Source organism: Cebus imitator, unplaced genomic scaffold, assembly GCF_001604975.1.
Source record: "Cebus imitator isolate Cc_AM_T3 unplaced genomic scaffold, Cebus_imitator-1.0 Scaffold131, whole genome shotgun sequence".
In the NCBI taxonomy this organism is placed as follows: domain Eukaryota; kingdom Metazoa; phylum Chordata; class Mammalia; order Primates; family Cebidae; genus Cebus; species Cebus imitator.
Window position 1 is genome coordinate 2,202,030 of NW_016107446.1, and position 20,566 is coordinate 2,222,595.

Sequence of the window (20,566 nt, forward strand, 5' to 3'; positions counted from 1 at the left end):
TTGATTCTTTTTTTATTTCCTCTCTTATGCCTGGTCAGGTCTACCTAAAATGCAAGAAGAATACTAATCATCTAATAACATGCAATTCAGTAAGGGACAGCTTTTAAAAAGCATTTAAGAAACTTTTATGTTAAGTAATTTTGTTTGAGGACTATAAAAAATTAAGTACTTTAATCACTAATAAAAGTTTTACTGCTTTCAATATGAGCCTGGACTTTTTGATAGGCAGATCAAAATTTGGACACTTTTAAATGTATTTTTCCAAGCCAATCAAATGGGCATGGAGCCAGCTGTTTAGAATCTTCAAACAGAATTAACGTTAAGTTTCTTGCACTGCCAGTTTTTACAAATGAGTCCATATGAGGGATTCATTTGAAGAAAATAAGTATTAGTATTTTCTAGGCAATTATGACTCAAGAGGCATTCATGTGCCAAACTGTATGCTTTTAAATGTCATATAATGCAAGATAATTATCAAACCAATTGAAAAGCATTTCTCCTGGTCTTGATAAAATATCATGTTATATTAGTCAGCATAATAGGCAGAATGGGCACTTATTTATTTGCTCCAAAACCTGAATAAAAGGCAAACTTTTAACACACGTTCAGATTAACACAAATTTTAGATGACTGAGGTTTTTTAAAAATAAATCTTTACTTAGCATATAGATATATTTGATGTGTTATCAGAGTCTATCATAATCATTTAGCATTTACCTTAACTGCGGCTATGCCAAAATTATCCTGCTTTTCACTTGGCAGAATATTTAAAATAACATTCCAAATCACTGAGAATAATAAAATTTTGTCCTTGATGAAAATAGCCTTTCATTAAATAGCAAAATGAGCTATAAATGTAAAACAGAACATAATACAAGTAACAGGAAAACTACCGGTTGAAATCAATTCTAATAAACACTCGAATAAAACATACACATGAAGTAAATTAGCAGCTTCTAAGAGTCACCAATAGAACACTGCAGAACACTTTTCTGAATGAGGGGTGAGAGTGAAAGGCTAAGTGTATTAAATATGCCAGGCTAATAGAACTCTAGCAGCTGTTTTGTGGTTTCTCCTTAAATTCAATCATAAAATGAAAAATAATGAGAGCTACACTTGAGATTCTTAAAGAGATAAAAGTGACTTTTTAAGCGGCAGTTCTAAAAAATATTTATAACTAAAAGATGGCTTGGAAATTTGAACCTGATGTAATTTAAGAAGACTCTGCCACCCTAAACAAAATAGTATAATGCAAGAATAATACTGGAAGGTCAATTTGTAGCTCATTTACACTGCATTATTTGTTGTTATCACACACTCAGGATTCATTACTTACAGGAAAATACAAAAAGTTGCTCCTAACCAACAGAAGTGTTACACATTTTACGCAATCCTAAATATAGATGTTAAGTAGCTTTTTATTTTGTGTTAATGTTCTGTGTTTGGGTGATATATTGAAAAATGAGATTCCAAAAGGCAATATAAAATGGAAAAGAAATGTTATGACATGTTTTTAAGCCTATTATTCTTGTGCATATATAAATTAGCCTGAAATTACAGTGTTTGCACCTGTAAACTTCAGAAATATTAGCTATAATATTATGAGTAGAGATTGCTTTTTAAAAAAAAGGCAGGGTGGGGATGTTGGTGGCTTCTGCAATAAAAATAATTGGCAATTGTACATTATAAAGGAGTTCCACGTTCTTGTAGTTCTGGCTACAAGGCCTGTCTGCCTGTCAGCACTCAGGCTGGGAGCTGGGGTGGGTGAGGCTGGTGACTGCTGGTGTGGCTGGATGCCTTACTGCATGCAGGTGGCAACCCCATCTAGCCATGCTTGAAGACCCCAGGTGAGATCACTTACCTATAAAAATATGTCATTAGGTGGGCAAAATAGAAGCTGCAAGACTCCAGGTAAATTATTCCTTATCCTCAGTCAGGCTACAGCACAGTCAAAATGACTTCACTGCACTGAATACCAAGATAAAATCTCTAGTATCCAATTAGGGATGAAAGAGAGAAATGCTCCTCATATGTGAACAAGTAGCTCCCAATGGGCTGAGTGTAAGGAAGCTAATGAGATGGAGAAGTTGTTCCAAAGAAACGAGTCCTTATGGATCATCTAAATTACCCTGATTCATGTTACATTTTTTAGTTTTAAGAATACATGGGCAGTCCAATAATAGGTGTATGAATTCCTTTATTGCTTCTCTAGAGAAGGAGATGGTACAGGTAATACAATCCAATATATCTACTAGAATACTTTCTTCTGTGAACACAGAGGATAAATATGGAGTCTAATTAGAAACTCAACTACATAATTCTTAGGAAAGGACCATATCAGCTCTTATCAATAATCACCAGAATGTCATACACTTTGCACTGGCACTAATACTCCTAAGAATTTATCTTAAGGAAATAGTTTAAGGAAAAGTCTATATAGTCACATACTGCACATACTGTAGTACATATAAATACATAAATATAGTAATGACTTGTTAACATAATTGTTTGATAATATCAAGCACTGTGAAACAACCAGAATACTCAAAAACTAAACGAATGCATACGTTATGATATACTTGTTTGATGTAATTTATGATCTCTATAATAGCAAAGAAAACAAAAGTCTATTTTCACCTTGATTATAGATCTTAATGGAAGAACAGTCCTTTTCTGTTTGGGATAGAGTCTTATTTGACCTAGCATAAATTTTTAGATGGCATACATTACAATAACAGCAATCAGTAAATATTAGTTATTGTGCTTAGGCACATGATAATTCAAAGTAAAAGGTACTATCAGTATCTTCATTTTATAGATGAAGGAACTGGGGTTTAAAGATGCTAAGTAACTTGTTCAAGGTCATCTAGCTATTCAGGGATAGGGCCAAGATTTGATTCTGGTCTCTGTAGAATCTAAGGTTTTAGCTACATGTAAAGTGACACGCCAGGAGGGTGGCCACCCTTCTGCATATGAGACCAGTTAAATCAAAGGCGAGAGTCTATAAGATGACATAAATCACAGCCTCCCATTCATTCATTTGTTCATTCATTCGGGGTACACTGTGTGCTGTGCTGTGTTGCTTCACAGTGAGGGAGCCTTATGCATTACAACAATGTTAAGATCTAGATGTGGTCAAGATTTGGAAGGATATACACTACAATAAGGTCAGGATGGCAGTACCAGAAAGTATGGTGGAGTTATTTAGTGTTTTTAAAAATGTACAAACATTTACTTATGTTGTTATTTTCTTTCTTTTTATAAGGGCTGCAAAGTTCTAGGAGATTATTTTTAGAAGTTGCAAAGAAAAACTAACAAAGCAAGGCAGAGTCATTCTCTTCTTTAAGGTTTAGTGAAAGCTTTGGACACATACTTATGTGAGGATAAACAGTAACTCTAAACCTCCTCAGCCTTTCATATGTTACTAAAATGGGATTTCTTAAAAAGCTAGTCAGGCTTTTACTGAATTCCAAGGTAATGACCTTGATACCAAAAGTCAAAACGATTTGCCAAGTTACGTTTTAAATGTTTTGAAAAATAATGATCAATAATCGATATGCAACTTTGAGTCAGGTTTCCATGTTTCACTGCAGTAAATATTCAACTCTAATAATGATTCTTCAGAATATTTTGTCAGGTGAAGTTGCTCAGTAATAACAAAAATCTGATGTTAAAAACATAGAAAACATGATTTAAAAATATTAATGTAGAAATTTGAGAGGGCTAACTTCAGTTTACATTATAAGTTTTAAAACTTTAATAAGGATATAGGGAGGCAGAGCAAGATGGCTGAATAGAAGCCTCCACCAATTGTCCTCCCAGCAGGAACATCAAAGTCAACAACTATCCACATGAAAACGCATCTTGTAAGAACAAAAAATCAGGTAAGTGATCACAGTACCTGGTTTTAACTTCTTACCACTGAAAGGAGCACTGAAGAGGGCAGGAAAGACAGTCTTACCTTGCCGACACCATGCCTCCTCCATCTGTCAGCAGGGAGGAGAATCTGTGCACTTGGGGGGAGGGAAAGTGCAGTGAAACTCAGTGCTGCCCTGTCACAGTAGAAAGCAACACGGGGCAGAACTCAGTTAGCACCCATGGAGGGAGCATTTAGACTAGCCCTAGCCAAAGGCAAATCATCCATCCCAGTGGTCAGAACCTGAGTTCTGGCAAGCCTCGCTATTAGGGGCTAAATAAATTTAGGACCCTGCTCCTGGGTCCTAAATAAACTTCAAAGGCAGTCTAGGCCACAGGACTTCCATTCCTGGGCATGTCCTAGTGTTGTGCTGGGCTCAGAGCCAGTGGACTTGGAGGCATGCAACCTAGTGAGACACAAGCTAAGGGCGCCAAGGGAGTGCTTGCACCACTCTTCCCCCAACTGCAGGCAGCACAGATTGCAGATCTGGAAGAGGCTCCTTCCTTCTTTGTGAGGAGAGGAGAATAAAAATTAAAGAGAACTTTGTCTTGCAACTTGGATATCAGCTCAGCCACAGTAGGATAGGGCACCAGGCAGAGTCCTGAGGGCCCCATTCCGGGCCCTAGCTCCTGGATGACATTTCTAGATACACCTGAGCCAGAAGGGAACCTGCTTCATAGAGGTAAGGACTCAGTCCTGGCAGGATCCATCATCTGCTGACTATAGAGCTGTTGAGTCCGGAATAACCAGCAGTGGGAGTCAGGCAGTACTCACTGTGGGCCTTGGGTGAGACTTAAAGCCATGTTGGCTTCAGTGACACCCAACATTTTCCCAGTGGTGGTGGCTACAGGGAGGGACTCCTGCTGGAATAAAGGAGAAGGAAGAGTAAAGGGGACTTTGTCTTGCAGCAAAGGTACCAGCTTGGGCAAAGTGGGGTAGAACACCAAGCAGGCTCTTGGGGTGCCAGAGTCCAGGCCTTGGCTCTCACACAGCACTTCTCAACCTGCCCTGGACCAGATAGGAGCCCTCTTTCCTTGAAAAAGAATCCCAGGTCTGGTAGCATTTATCACAAGCTGACTGAGGAGTCCTTGGGCCTTAAACGTATATTGGGTGGTAGCCAGGCAATACTCACTGTGAGCCTGGGCTGGTAGTGGCCATGAGAGATACTCCTCTGCTTGTGAAAAGGAGAGAGAAGAGTGGGGAGGACTTTGTCTTGTGGCTTGGGTGCCAGGTCAGCTGCACTAAATACAACATCAGGTAGAATCCTAAAGTTTCCTACTCTAGGTCCTGGCTCCCAGATGGCATCTCAAGACCCAACTAGGGTGAGAGGAAACTCACTACTCTGAAGGGAAGGATGCAAGCTTTCTGGCTTCATCATTTACTGATTGTAGACCCCTGGGACACTGAGTGAACACAGGCAGTAGCCAGGCAATGGTTACCATGGGCCTTAGGTGAGATCAGGTGCTATGTTGGCTTTAAATCTCACCCAGTACAATCCCAGTGATGGTGGCCACAGAGGTGCTTTTGTCCCCATTCTAGACAGCTCAGCACAGAGAGAAAGACTCTGTTTGTTTCAGAAAAAGTGAGGGAAGAGAACAACTCTCTGCCTGGCAATCCAGAGAATTCGTCTGGATCTTATCCAAGACCACCAAAGCAATACCTCTACAAGTCTGCAAGAGCCACAGTGTTACTGGGCTTGGGGTGCCCCTTAATGCAGATACAGTTGAAGTGACCAAAAACTTAGATCATAGCACCCAAGTCCCTTCAAAAACCTGGAAATTCTTCTCAAAAAGGTTGGGTACAAACAAGCCCAGACTGTGAAGACTACTACAATAAGTTCCTAACACTTGAATGCCCAGACAGCAGAAAACATCCACAAGCCTCAAAGCCATCTAGGAAAATGACCCCATCAAACAAATTAAATAGGGCACCAGTGACCAATCCCAGAGAAAAAGAGATATGTAACCTTTCGGACAGAAGATTAAAAATAGTTGTTCTGAAGAAGCTCAATGAAATTCAAGACAACAGAGAGAAGGAATTCAGAATCCTATCTCATAAATTTAACAAAGAGATTGAAATAATTAAACACAATCAGGCAGAAATTCCAGAGTTGAAAAATGCAATTGACATACCAAGGAATGCATCAGAGTCTCTTAATAGCAGAATTATTCAAGCAGAAGGAAGAATTAGTAAGCTTGAAGGTAGGCTATACATAGTCAGAGGGAACAAAAGAGAAAAGAATAAGATAGAATTAAATACACCTGCAGGATCTAGAAAATAGCCTCAAAAGGACAAATCTAAGAGTTACTAGTTTTAAAGAGGAGGTAGAGCAAGAGATAGGGGCAGAAAGTTTATTCAAAGGGGTAATAACAGAAAACTTCCAAAACCTAGAGAAATATACCAATATTCAAGTACAGGGTTATAGACCACCAAGCAGATTTAAATAGAAAAAGACTACCTCAAGAAATTTAATAACCAAACTACTGAAGGTCAAGGATAAAGAAAAGATCCTAAAAGCAAAAAGAGAACAGAAACAAATATTAATAACATACACTGGAGCTCTGATATGGTTGACAGTAGACTTCCTAGTGGAAATCTTACAGCCAGAAGAGAATGGCATGATATATTTAAAGCGGTGAAGGAAAAAAAAAATACACTTTCATCCTAGAATAGTATATCCAGCAAAAATATCCTTCAAACATAAAGGAGAAATACTTTCCAAGACACCCAGAAACCGAGGAATTTCATCAAAACTAGACATATCCAACAAGAAATGCTAAAGGGAATCCTTCAATCCGAAAGAAAACAATGTTAATGAGAAATAAGAAATCATCTGAAGGTATAAAACTGACTGTAATAGTAAGTACACAGAAAAACACAGAATATTCTAACAATTAGTTGTAGCCTATAAACTACTAATATCTTGATTAGAAATACTTAAAAATGAACTTATCAAAAATAATAACTATAACAACTTTTCAAGACACAGACATTAAAAAAAGACACGAAGACAAATAACAAAAACTTAAAAAGTGGGAGGATGACATTAGAGTGTAGAATTTTTATTAGTTTTCTTTTTGTTTATGCAATCAGTGTTAAGTTGACATCAGTTTAAAATAATGGATTGTAAGATATTATTTGCCAATCTCATGGTAACCTCAAATTGAAAAACACACAACAGGTAAACGAAAGTAAAAAGCAATGAATTAAAACATACCACCTTCACTAAAAGCAAGACAAGAAGGAAAATCACCTTCACTAAAAGGAAGGAAGCAAAGAAGGAAGAAGGGACTGCAAAACAATCAGAAAACAACAAAATGGCAGGAATAAGTCCTTATCAATAATAACACTGAATGTAAATGGACTAAACTCTCCAATCAAAAGCCATAGAGTGGCTGAATGGACAACAAAATAAGATCCAATGATCAACTGCCTACAAGAAACACACTTCACCAATAAAGACACACATAGACTGAAAATAAAGAGATAGAAAAAGATGTTCCATGCTAATGGAACCCGCCTACATAAAAAAAAAAAAAAAAAAAAAAAAGCAGAAGTAGCTTCACTTGTATCAGGTAACTTAGATTTCCAGCCAAAAACCTATTAAAAAAAGACAAAGTAGGTCATTATGTAATGATCAAGGGGTCAATTCAGCAAGAGGATATATCAATTTTAAACATATATTGGACCCAACATTGGAGCACCCAGATCCATAATGTAAATATTACTAGAGCTAAATAGAGAGATAAACCCCAAAAAAATAAAAGCTGGAGACTTTAACACTCCACTTTCAGCATTGGACAGAGTATACAATCAATGATCATACAATCAATTTTCAAACAGAAAATCAACAAAGAAACATTGGACTTAGTCTATATCACAGGCCAAATGGACCTATAATTATTTACAGAACGTTTTATCCAATGGCTGCAGAATACATTCTTTTCCTCAGCACCTGTATCATTCTCAAGGACAGACTCTGTGCTAGGCCACAAAACAATTCTTAAAAATTTGAAAAAATTGAAATCATATCAAGTATCTTCTCCTACCACCATGGAAGAAAACTGAATTAACAAGAGTAATTTGGGAATTAAAAAGACAAATTTTGAAAACTACATAAACACATGAGAATAAAATGGTATGCTCCTGAATGACCAGTGGTTCAGTGAAGAAATTTAGAAGGAAATTTAAAAGTTTCTTGAAACAAATGATAATGAAAACACAATCTATGAGATAAGGCAAAAGTAGTACCAAGAGGAAAGTTTAGAGCTATAAGAATCTAAATAAAAAATTAGAACAACTTCAAATAAACAACCAAATGGTGTATCTTTAAAAACTAGGAAAGCAGGAGCAAACCAAAACCAAAACTACTAAAGGAAATAATAAAGATCAAGCAAAATAAATGAAATTGAAACTAAGAAAATGATAAAAAGCTCAATGAAACATAAAGTTGGCTTTTTGAAAAGATAAACAAAATTGAAAAATCTTTAGCCAGACAAAGATAAAAAAAGAAGACCCAGATAAATAAAGTCAGAAATGAAAAAGGAGACATAATACAACTGATGTCACAAAAATCCAAAGGATCATTAGAGGCTACTATAAGAAACTGTAAGCCAATAAATTGGAAAACATAGACAGATGAATAAATTCCTAGACACATATGACCTGGCAAGATTGAGTTATGAAGAAATCCAAAACCTGAATAGACCAATAACAATAATGAGATCAAAACTGTAATAATGTTTCCCAGCAAAGAAAAGTCCAGGATACAATGGCCTTACTGCTGAATTTTACCAAACATTTAAAGAAGAACTAACACCAGTCATACTAAAACCATTCTGAAAAATTAAGGAAGAGGGAATAATTCCAACTGCATTCTACAAGTCCAGTATCATCCTGATACCAAAACCAGACAAAAACACATCAAAAAAGAAAACCACAGGTCAATATCTTTGATAAATACTGATTTAAAAAACCTCAACAAAATACTGGTAAATTGAATTCAACAACATATTTAAAAAAACCATTCATCACAACCAAGTGGGATTTATCCCTGGGATGTGAGGATGGTTCAACATATGCAAATCAAACCAATGTGATACATCAACAAAATGAAGGACAGAAAACATATGATCATTTCAATTGCTGCTGAAAAAGCATTTGATGAAATTCAACATTCCTTCATGATAAAAACCTTCAAAATACTGGGAATAAAAGGAGCATAATTCAACAAAATAAAAGCCAGATATGACAGACTCATAGCTAGTATCATACTTAATGGAAAAAAATCGAAAACTTTTCTTCTATGATCTGGAACATGGCAAGGATGCCCACTTTCATCACTTATTCAACGTAGTACTGAAAGTCCTAGCTGGAGCAATCAGGCAAGAGAAAGAAGTAAAGGGCATCCAAATTGGAATGGAAGCAGTCAAATGATCCTTGTTTGCAGATGACACGATCTTATATTTGAAAAACTCTAAAGACTCCACCAAAAAGCTATTAGAACTGATAAACATTCCGTAAAGTTGCAGGATACAAAATCAACATGCAAAAATCAGTAGCATTTCTGTATGCCAACAATGAACAATCTGAAATAGAAATCGAGAAAGTAATCCCATTTACGATAACTACAAATAAAATACATAGGAATTAACTTAACCAATGAAGTGAAAGATCTCTATAATGGAAACTATAAAACATCCATGAAACAAGTTGAAGAGGCAACAAAAATATGGAAATATATTCCATTTTCATGGATTAGAAGAATCTATATTGTTCAAATGTCCATACTACCCAAAGCAATCTAGAAATTCAATACAAACCCTATCAAAATACCAATGACAGTCTTCACAAAACAGAAAAACAATCTTAAAATTTGTATGTAATAACAAAATACCCATTTAATAGAATGACCCAGAGTAGCCAAAACTATCTTGAGTGAGAAGAACAAAACTGGAGGAATCACATGACCTGACTTCAAATTGTACTAGGTTAGTATAAAAGTAATTGTGGTTTTGGCCATTTTTGCCATGCGGTTTTTCCATTAGTAAGAATCTTATTAATATTAAATTAAGCATGTAATAAAAACATTACTTAACTAATTTAATATTAAAATGTATTTATAGTATGTCAATAATATAATTGTTCACATGTTTTAGAATTCACTTACTATAAAGAAAACAGAATAATTGTTATCTTTGATAAATTATCTATGTACATGAATTGCAAACTTTTTGAAATCAGGTGTTTTACCAACCATAAAATGACTTTTGGTGAAGAAGCTCTTAGAGTTTGCTTTCTTCAATGCTAGGTCAATGTGTTCTTCAAATTCTGAAACTTATTGTTCTTTCTCTCTAAGGAAGCCCTGTTATTTTCAGATAAAACAGGAATAATTTATTTAGTTACAAACTAAGTATTTCTGTCCAAATCTGATTTCACTAGGAAACCTGATTTTCTTCTCCATAGGAAATGATAATGCATAGCTCTTACAGCACCAAAGAAAAAGCTCAGCCCTGCCTATGGGGTACTGGATCAATGACAATTCTGATGTTACAATATCTCTAGGCCTACTAACCAAGAAACATTCAGACTGGTGCATTGAACAGAATTGGCTTCTATACTCCTTTCCCTTTAATATTTATTGCTTTCCTTTTCCCAGCAGAAACCACACATGCACATGTACACACACACAAACACACACACACACACACACACACACACAGACACATACACACACACACACACACACACACACAAACACACACACACAGAATTCCTAATCCAATAAGGCAAGACCATGTGACATATGAGCCATCAAGGAGACTACTGGTACTGGGCTAGGGGTTGCTAATGAAAGTGCAAAAGGTATGTTATGCTTTTTGAGAGTAAGGTGTTGGCTGAATGTCTTATTTCATTTGGGCTGCTGTACCAAAATGCAATAAACTGGGTGACTTATAAATGACAATAATTTATTTCTCATAGATTTAGGGGCCCGAAAGTCCAAGAATAATGTGCAGCAGATTCAATGTCTGGTGAGGGTCCACTTAACTGGTTCATTGATGGGCATATTTATGCTGTATCTTCACACGCTGGAAGAGGCAAATGAGCTGTCTGGGGTCTCCTTTATAAGGGCACTAATCCTATCCTGAGGGCAGCTCCACCTTCATGACCTAATCACCTCCCAATGATTCCACCTCCTAATGTCATCACCTTGCGGGTTATAATTTCAACACACAAATTTTACAAGGAGAAATATTCAAGTTGACCACACCAAATTTCATCTGCCCAAATGTTAGGGAGAGGATGACTTTCTGAAATCAATGAGAGTTGGAACTTTGCTTGCTTTTTACAAACATCCTACTAATCAGTATATCCAAGAATCTGGGTCCCAACTTGATAGGAACAAATAAAAATCCACTTTTAAGAAAAATATTTACATTCCACATTGTTATGTATCTCATTTCACAATAAGTTTTAAGAACAAAAACTGAGTTCATTAGTAAAGTGAGTAAATTTTATAGTTATGTCTTTCAAAGAAACAAAAAGAATAATTATGTTTGTGGTTAAAACATCCAGTAATGCTGGAATATAGGATTTAATGTTACAGAATTTCAAAAGACAAAAATATATCACAATGTTATATTTTTAGTAATACATTATGCTATTTTAACTAAACACAAATAAAAATAATTATACCACTTGGGACTAAAGATTGCAATAAGTACATGATTAGTAGCTATTAAAGATTGTTGTGTCCTTCTATTGAGCCAAATGCATATCACCTTGCTGGTACACCCATCAGTACAAAGACTGTGGTGGACTAGATTTCTAAAGCTCTTAAGATTCCAAAAAGCTTAAAGAATGGTTCTCAAAGCATGCCCCAGGACCAACAGTGTCACCATCACTTGAGAACTTCAAATTCTCACAACCTCCATCTACTCAAAACTCTGGGGGTGGGCCTAGTAATTTGGTTTATAAAACTGTGACAGCCACTCTCCAAACTGACTCAGTAATGACAGTGCCTGCTATTTTTCATGTCTTTGTGTAGTTTCCTCTGATAACAATGGTGCTGACTTGTGTAACAAAGAGAATGTAGCAGATGTGTTAGCTTATGACATCGTAAAAACATTGTGCCTTCCTCCTTGCTCTTTCGCAGATCCCCTGTTTGCTGGAAGCTGGCTGCCATGTTGTGAGGATGCCCAAGCAGTGCTATGGAGAGAGGTTCATGTGGTAAGGAACTGAAACTTCCTACCCTCAGCTATGCAAGTGAGCCATCTTGGAAACGCATTATCCAGAACCTTAATCCAGACAGTTTGACTGTAACCATCAGACACTGTGAGCCAGAATCATCCAACCAATCGGATCCCAGATTACTGACCCATGGAAACTGTGTGAGAGAATAAATGCTTATTGTTCTTTTTAGTATCTAACTTTTGCTGTGCAGCAATGGTTTAGTAACACACAAACCTTTTGTGTGATTCTGATACATGCTAAATTTTGAAAAACAATGAACTAAAACATTCATTCACCAAGTAATTATTTTTTGTATCTGCTATGTACCAGGCTAACAGCAGAAATACAAGATAGGCAAAACAGACATTGACCATCCATTGAATCCTTTTCTTGTCCTTCATTGGACTTATCATGCTTTATAACGACTTTATTTACGTCTGTCCTGCGAGTTTTGGGTGGGCAGGACCCTTGTCTGGTTTCTTCACCCCCAGGTTTCTGGGGCCCAGTCCTGTGTCTGGCACACAGAAAGTGTGCAATTAATATCTACTTGATGATGATCCTTCCCTTCCTTGTTCCCCATTTTTTGCCTATATGAAGAGTTCAGGCCCCAGTAACAAGGCCATGAATAGCACCAATAGCGCTACACTCAAAGGGCTCAGTAACATCTCCCTGGGAATCTAACTGCCACTGGCTAGTCTCCATACAAAGAAATGTTTTTTGTGTTCAACACAGTCAACTTTTAGAGTCTCTCTATTTCAAAGATGCAGATTCCTAAGCATGTATAAAGAAAATGCACGCAGTGGATGTGTTAGTCTGTTTTGCACTGCTTTAATAAAATACCTGAGACTGGGCAAATTATAATTAAAAGAGGTTTAGTTGGCTCACAGTTCTGCAAGCTGTTCAAGAAGCATAGGGCTGGCATCTGCTTCTGAGGAGGCCTTAGAAAGCTTTTATTCGTGGTGGAAGGCAAAGCCGGAGCTGGCACTTCACATGTTGAAAGCGGGAGCAAGACGGGGAGTGGGTGGGAGGTAGTGCCACACACTCTCAAGTAACCAGATCTCTATTCCCAGTTACTTGGGAAGCTGAGGCAGGAGAATCGCTCGAACCCGGGAGAAGGGGGTTGCAGTGAGCCAAGATTGTGCCACTGCACTCCAGCCGGGGTAACAGAGCAAGACTCCGTCTCAAAAAAAAAGAAAGAAAGAAAGAAAGGAAGAAAAAGAAAGAAAAAAAAAAAAAAAAAAAAAAAAAAAAAAAAAAAAAAAAAAAAAAATCAAAAAACAAAACAATACAAAACAAATCAAAACAGAAAATAACCAAATCTCACAAGAACTGACTATCATGCAGACAGCACCAAGTCCTGAAGGATCCGCCCCCATGATTCAAACACCTCCCCACGAGGCTCAGGTGAACTGGAGATTACAATTCAACATGAGATCTAGGTGAGGACAAATATCCAAACTATATCAGAGGGTTTCAAAATATAAGTAATTGCATGGGACACTGTAAAGATGAACACATCAGTAAAGGTTTCAGCCAAAAATACTGGAAAATAAAAGTATTATGAAGTCAACCATGTGTGCAGCTACGTGTGTATACATGTATCTAATGAGCACATCAGTAAGGGAAGTGGTGCACGCTGCTTCACCTCCAGTGCAGGCTTTTGTGGCCTGCACTGTGCTGCAGTGTTGTTCCTGCAACATAGGAGGCCAGGGACACTGTCAAGGTGATCTTTTGTGGTGGTGACCATCCTGATGACCTGTGTACCCAGGGCTGAAGATATGACTGTGCAAACTGAAATGTTCTAATCCCTTCTAACAGCTCTTTGATGGGTTCTTTTGTTCAGGAGCTGACGTTAGAGGTTAGAGCACTTGGAAACAAGAAAGTGATGAGACAATAAGTCAATACCTTCTCAACATGACCTCAGGGCATGAAGGGGGCATTTGGAGAACACTTTCTGATAACAGAAAAAAAAGACAGTCGTCACTGACTTTTAAAATTCATATAGCAGATGGATTAAGATGTGGGTGACATCATTTGACTGCTATTTAAGGATGTCGGATAAATTATAAAACAGATTCTGGCTCTCAGCCTATTTATGATCAAGATCAAAGAAGAGGGGCAAAGACAACTGCAGCCTCATGGGTAATCAGAAGGTGCTGGAGTTTTGCTGAGCAGAACTCACCTAAGCTGTCTCCACCTTCCATCCTTGCTGAGGGTTCTCACATGGTTCACCATGACAAGGCACAAGGACAACAGATAAATTTAACAACACCAGGCCATGTCTTCTGTTGCCTCTTCTCTCCTCGGCCATCCCCAATCCTTACCCACAGAGCACAGCCTGCCCAGGCGGAACTGAGGGATTTCTTATCAACTTGCTAGCTTACATTCTTTTCTGACTAGCAAAACGTGACAGTGCTGTCCTATGTAACTTTCTGGGACAATGGAAATGTTCTCCCTCTGCACTGTCCAATATGGTAGCTATCGGGACTCAGAAGTTGAGATGGGGTTAGTGAGATTGAGAAGCAAAAGGTTTCCTCTTATTTAGTTTTAAGTAATTGAAATGTAAGTGGCCATATTGGTCAGTACAGTGCTAGAAAATAATAATGATTTTAAACTGGCCAGCTACCTCATCCTTGGAAAGGCTGTATTAGTATTTCCATTTCTCTTCTGTGGATATTGAGGGTCAGAGGATTAAGCAACTTGCCCAAGGTCAGAAAGCCAGCAAGTGGCAGAGGGGAATTCAAACTCAGCCCACCCTGTGCAACCTCAACCTCTTGCAATGACATCAAACTGCAGCCCATTGTTCTGCATGTCAAAGAAGCCTTAAAAATAATCTTCAGCTTCTGAAACTTTTAAATTCTCAGTAAATAGCTTTAAAAAGAAGCTGGCTTTATATGGCATGATTTATTTTAACAAAAACACATATGAAAGTGCTTTTTTCAGTTATGACTATCTAACTTGAAGTCTTTAAACGGCATGTTGATTATAAGTGTATCTGACAGGCCCCTCTAACTGTGCTTTAAAACTTTTGCTTTAATCAAATATTAGCCACATGAATTCATGAGAGGGTGATAATATGAAAAAGACGTTATTAAACTTCTGTCACATCCTATTGTGCTGTCTAGACATTATTCTATCCTGTTTACCCTTTGCTGACAAACTAGATTATACTTTCTTTCCTAAATCAACAAGATCCTATGAAACCACATGAAAGATAAAGAACTTAGGATTTCAAAAAAGTGATTTGGAAACAAAGAGTGTCAAAGGCATGTGTTTAAAAGGAAGAAAAAAGTAGAGCTTAAGGAAAATAACATGCAGTAATATTGTAAATTTTTTCTTAAGTTATATGTAAAATGTTTCACATTATTATGATACCAAAAACCCACTCTAAAATCTGCAAGCTTCAATCCAGGATACCTGCGTGTCCTGAATCCATAACCAAACCAGTGTTATCTCTACAAATCTTTCCTTTATTCATGGGGAAGAACTGCACAGCCCAAGAAAGGAAAAAGGGTTGTAAATTCATTGAAATTGGGGTAGAGAACATTACAGTTCTTTAAAGACAAAACCAATATTCTGTGGTTCTTGTACAGATTTTCATATTGCCAAAAGGATCTAGGATATTCCTTAATATTACCCTACTCAGGTAATATCAAAGAAAAATGGGGTGATAAGCTAAAACATAAAGAAATGGGGTAAAAACCAAAAACTCTGAGGATCAAAGCTTGACTGAAAAAAAATGTAGGCACAGTATGATGCCCTCTTGTTGTATAAAACCCATCGTAGATGAAAGATGCTGTACTCTTTCGTTAAGAGAGCTAAATGAGATACTGGAACTGGTCTCATCAAAGCCCATACCCACTCATAATCTTACAACACTACACATTACCCTGTGGTCACAGATCTAGCTCCACAGCCAAACATGATATAAGTTATGTGAACAGGCATGCGTAGTGGATTCAAGATGCTGCGGATTCCTGGACACGCCTACCTTACCTGCCTCAAAAGGCAGGTGTATGTTTTGTCCCCTGGAATCAAGTGAGCCCTGCAATGACCCTGGCCAATAGAAAGTCTCTACGTGTTGGCCTTAAGAAATCAGCAGTGGCAGAGAAAAATGCAAATTCTTGAAATTCAAATTCTTGATTACCTGTGTTTTCAAACATTCTCCCTAGGATCCATCGGTTGCCATTTAAGAAGTCCAATTACTTTGAGGCCACCATGCTAGAGAGACGGTGTGCAGGCACATGGTCTAGAGAGACTGTATGCAGGCATGAACTGGGTCTCTAGCCAAACCTGCAAAGGGACTGGATGGATGTGGGAGTGAAGTCATCCCACAAAGCAGCTGAATATACCAGATAACCCCATGGACGCCAGGTGGAACAGAAAGAACTGCCCAGCCAGGCCTGTCCTGACCCATAATATCACGAGAAAAATAAAACAGTTCTTGCTTTTACACCTTGAAAATTTGGAGTAGTCTGTTACACGAGTTTTTCTCTTTTTCTTAGTTAACCTACCTTCCCTCCAAAACCACCTGTTAACGGCTCTTACCATTCAGGTGGAGTAAGCCTAATCTGAATAACCAAAAGCTGAAATGCTCCAGAATCCAAAACTTTCTGTGTGCCCACATGGCACTCAAAGGAAAGGCTCATTGAAGCATTTTGGATTTTTGGATTAGAGATGCCCAACCAGTTAAATATCTGCAAATATTCTGAAATCTGAAAAAAATCCAAAATCAGAAACACTTCTGGTTCCACGCATTTCAGATAAGGTATTCTCAACCTGTAAAACACGACTGTATATTTGTTAAATATCAGATCTCACCCTGCCTGCCCTCCCAATCATTCCAATTTTTAACATAACACCTACCAATGAAACCAGAAGACGGTGGATTTGGCTGAATCTTCTCTTTAGTGTTCTCCTGGATAATGTCCCAGAGCTGCCATATAAATTTAGGATGAAGAATGTAAAATGGCTGATTTGGGTTTCTCTGACGATGCTGAATATATGGAGTGAACAGGTTGTAATCTGGTTTCTTGTACCACTAAGGAAAAAAAAAATCAATGCAGTCAAGCAGAAAGAACTACACTGTGAAAGGAGACAGGGCATGGCTGGTTGATTAGAGGCAGAGGGGCCAGGCTGGGGCTAGAGGATGGGAAAGATCACGACTCATGACATCTACAGACACTTCTTCACTGGGATGAGAGGATGAGGACAAAGAGAGACCAGAATGCTAGCCCTAGCAGAGATAATACTTTGTGCTTTAGTAAAATAGGGAAAATGAACTGGATCACGGACCAGCAGACTTTTTCTGCAAAGGGCCAGATATTCAACACCTTGGGCTTTCCAGGGCACAGAGTCAGTTACCTCTACTCAACTGTACCGTCATAGCACGGAAGCAGCTATGGACGATAAATACTGAATTGGTGTGCTGTGTTCTAATAAAACACTATTTATGGAGACAGGTGGTGGCTAGATTTGACTCATGGGTGTAGTTTGTTGACCCCTGGGGACTGGATCTGTGTATTTCAAAAATAAGTTTTCCAAATTTCATCTATAGAGACAGAAATTTTATCGTTACTGCCTGGGCCTGGGTTGGGGCTGGAAAGATTGACTAGGATGGATTGACAAAGGAACTCTCTAGGGTGATGGAAATATTCCAGTTTTTCATTGTGATGGTAGATACATGAGTATATAAATTTGTTATCATTCATCAAAATGTACACTTGTATTTATTTACACAATGTATGCTATTGTGTGAAAAGTCAATAAGGATGTTTTTTGAAAAAGAAGTTTTCAGAAGCGTTTCAGCTGTAACCAAGACATAGATTTGGGGAGGGTGGGTGGGGAGAAGCTTAGCTTGTAGAACTCACTTTAAACAGACATCATGGTGTATAGTGGGTATATATTAAGATCCCAGGTAATATTCCACTAACGAAATGGCACTGTCATTTCAAAAGCTTTGAGAATGACTGGACCAGATAATCTTTCATAAACTAAGCCCCCAAGCCATGTGGCACTGGCAAGGGAGCAAGACAAATATGGGGCCAGAGGGGGAATCCCTCCTTTACCCTCCCTCCTCTTGGGGCCTCACAAGGCAGCAAAGGCACCACAGAAAGGGGCAGCAAAGGCCCCAGAGAAAGGTGCCCTGGGCTGGACTGCTTCCAACAGAGGAAGAAATAAGGTCCAATAGCTAGAAACTCTCAGTCTGTTCACATACAGCAAGAAAACTGCCAGAGCTTAAAACCAGGGAACCTCAGGCTGGAAAGAAAGTTGAAAAGTTCAAACACCCATCTGATGCTTGATTCTCAGTGGAGGGTACATATGAGAATCAACTAAAGACCCTCTCAAAAAATACACATTGAGGCTATATATATCTTACATTTCTGGAGATGGGGCTCTCACAGATAGATTTTGAAAAATACTCTCCAGATGATTCTGACTTGCACGCTTGGCCAAGAATCATAAGTAATCATGTGAGGTAAATGTCCAGCCTCAGTCTCAAGGTCAACAGTGACCAAAATGCTCCTTCTCCAGGACCTGCTTCGATCTTGGGAAGTTACCTCTCGGAGGAGCAAAGATCTTTCCCTGACACTCATTTTAAGAAGGTTACATCCTCTCTGGTCTTGACTAACCAAGTCAAAGACACTCATTTACAGACCTGACAGCATCTCTTACTAGGTTAAATACTATCCATCTTTTCCAGCCCTTACTGAAAAACAAGCATGCTGGCTTTTCATGAAGGGTTTCGTCAAAAGTAGCTGGCTGCTTGTTTAGATAGGCAATGATTTACCGGAATGTCCCAAATATAACCTGTTTGTGTTTTTATGGCTAGTAATAAACTTGTTTCAGCCCTATTGCATAAAATTAAACAGATTAAGAAGTAGAAGTCAAAGAGGAACACACTTAAAAAAAGCCTAGAACAGGCCCCATTTAAATAAAACTGAGCTGTGGATTCACAAAGTTGAGCTTTTCTTGCCAGTCACTTTTGATTTATTTCAAAAGGTCTTCCCTCTACTTGAAAGGTAATGCAGCCCCATCACAATGAAACCATTCTGAGTTTAATCAGTCAACCCTTTAGTGTAACTAGGAATTTCTGAATATTTAGATATTCTACATTCCTCCCTGCCGCCCAGCCCCCCTGCACACCAATTCTGCATGAAAGCACTTTGGCATTAGATGATTAATACGAGTATGCAACTGTAACTGGATGTCAACATGGTGTTCACAAAAACGCATTAAATTGGTATTGATGGGTACTTTCATTGTCTGTCAAAGCTCAATCCTTGCCTTGCTCTTACCATTAACTAGTAAAAGCCATTGTCTGACCATGGGGTGGGCACATTCAGGGAAACACTTACCAGGTTAAGATTTGCGGAATATGGGGCAGGGTCCCAGGCCACCAAAATGACGTCTTTATAGAGTGAACTGTCAATGAAGTGATGGCTGGGGTTGGTCAGAATCTGCAAACACACAGAAAACCATTTCAAAGCCAGGGTTTTTTTTGTTGTTGTTTGTTTGTTTTAAATTGCTTTTTAAAAAGAAGTGAAAATTAAAAAGAACTAGGGTGAGAAAAAGGTGGCCCAGACTTTGTATTTTCTTCTCGGGGAGGGAGAGAGGTAGGCATTGCATGCAGAAGCACTTAAAGAATGTTTGTGGAAATTACTTAAAAAACAAAAAACAAAAAAACACGTTCTGACATTTTCACCAGCAATGTATTCATGTCTAGTGGTATTGAATCCACGTCCTGAAGGATGCAACTCCCTAGCTAATTCAAGCCCCACAACATCTTCTACAATTGCCTTCACATGTAATTTGGAGACAGAGTTGCGGGTGTGGATGAAGTGAGCTCTGAAGGAGCCTCCAGGGTGCCGGCTGCAGCCTTCCTTCTGTGGCCCTACCTAGCTCTGAATGAGTTCTTCAATCTCAGCTGCCAATCATCTTTTAAAAATTATTGTTTTGGGAAAAAAAACATGTATTATTTTTCCTCAGTTTTAAGACACATTTCTTTTTACCATTATTATGACATACTTTTTTTCCTTCACATGTTAAAGTTTCTGAAGTTAGAATTTAAGTTACAGATGATATATATTCTAATTTGGTGGCCTTTATCTCCTTCTTTGTGAAAAGTTGTTATTAAATGAATAGCAGATTTTACAATCAAATGACATCTCTGAATTAAGGAAATATGGTAATTGTTTCTTACCTTGCGGCAGGCTGCCTGGTGCAGTGAACTGTGCAGAAAGCTAATCTTTTGTTCTGCAAGCAACTTGCCATAAATCACTCATCATCTCATTTTTTCTACACCTTTTGAAACTCTAGAAATCGTCGTATTTGTTCTGAGACGATTTTGCTATAAATTTGCAAGGCATTCTTACTAAGAACGTGAAGAAACTATATTTTTTATTTCCAATTAAACAA

The 20,566-nt window shown here is 37.9% G+C and overlaps 1 protein-coding gene across 5 annotated transcripts in view; it reads right to left on the reverse strand.

The window, feature by feature from the left end:
• The window catches only part of ST6GAL2 (ST6 beta-galactoside alpha-2,6-sialyltransferase 2), a 95,919-nt gene that overhangs the window by 24,432 nt on the left and 50,921 nt on the right, over window positions 1–20,566 (reverse strand). For all 5 annotated transcript variants that reach the window (XR_005202261.1, XR_005202262.1, XM_037742968.1 and 2 more), the window contains exons 4-5: window positions 19,507–19,608; window positions 17,015–17,189 (exon numbers count right to left, since the gene is read on the reverse strand). Coding sequence is in view for 3 of the 5 variants with exons in the window: in XM_037742968.1 (XP_037598896.1) it covers window positions 17,015–17,189; window positions 19,507–19,608 (277 nt within the window). In the remaining 2 variants the exon portion in view is untranslated. The remainder of the gene's footprint in view (window positions 1–17,014; window positions 17,190–19,506; window positions 19,609–20,566) is intronic.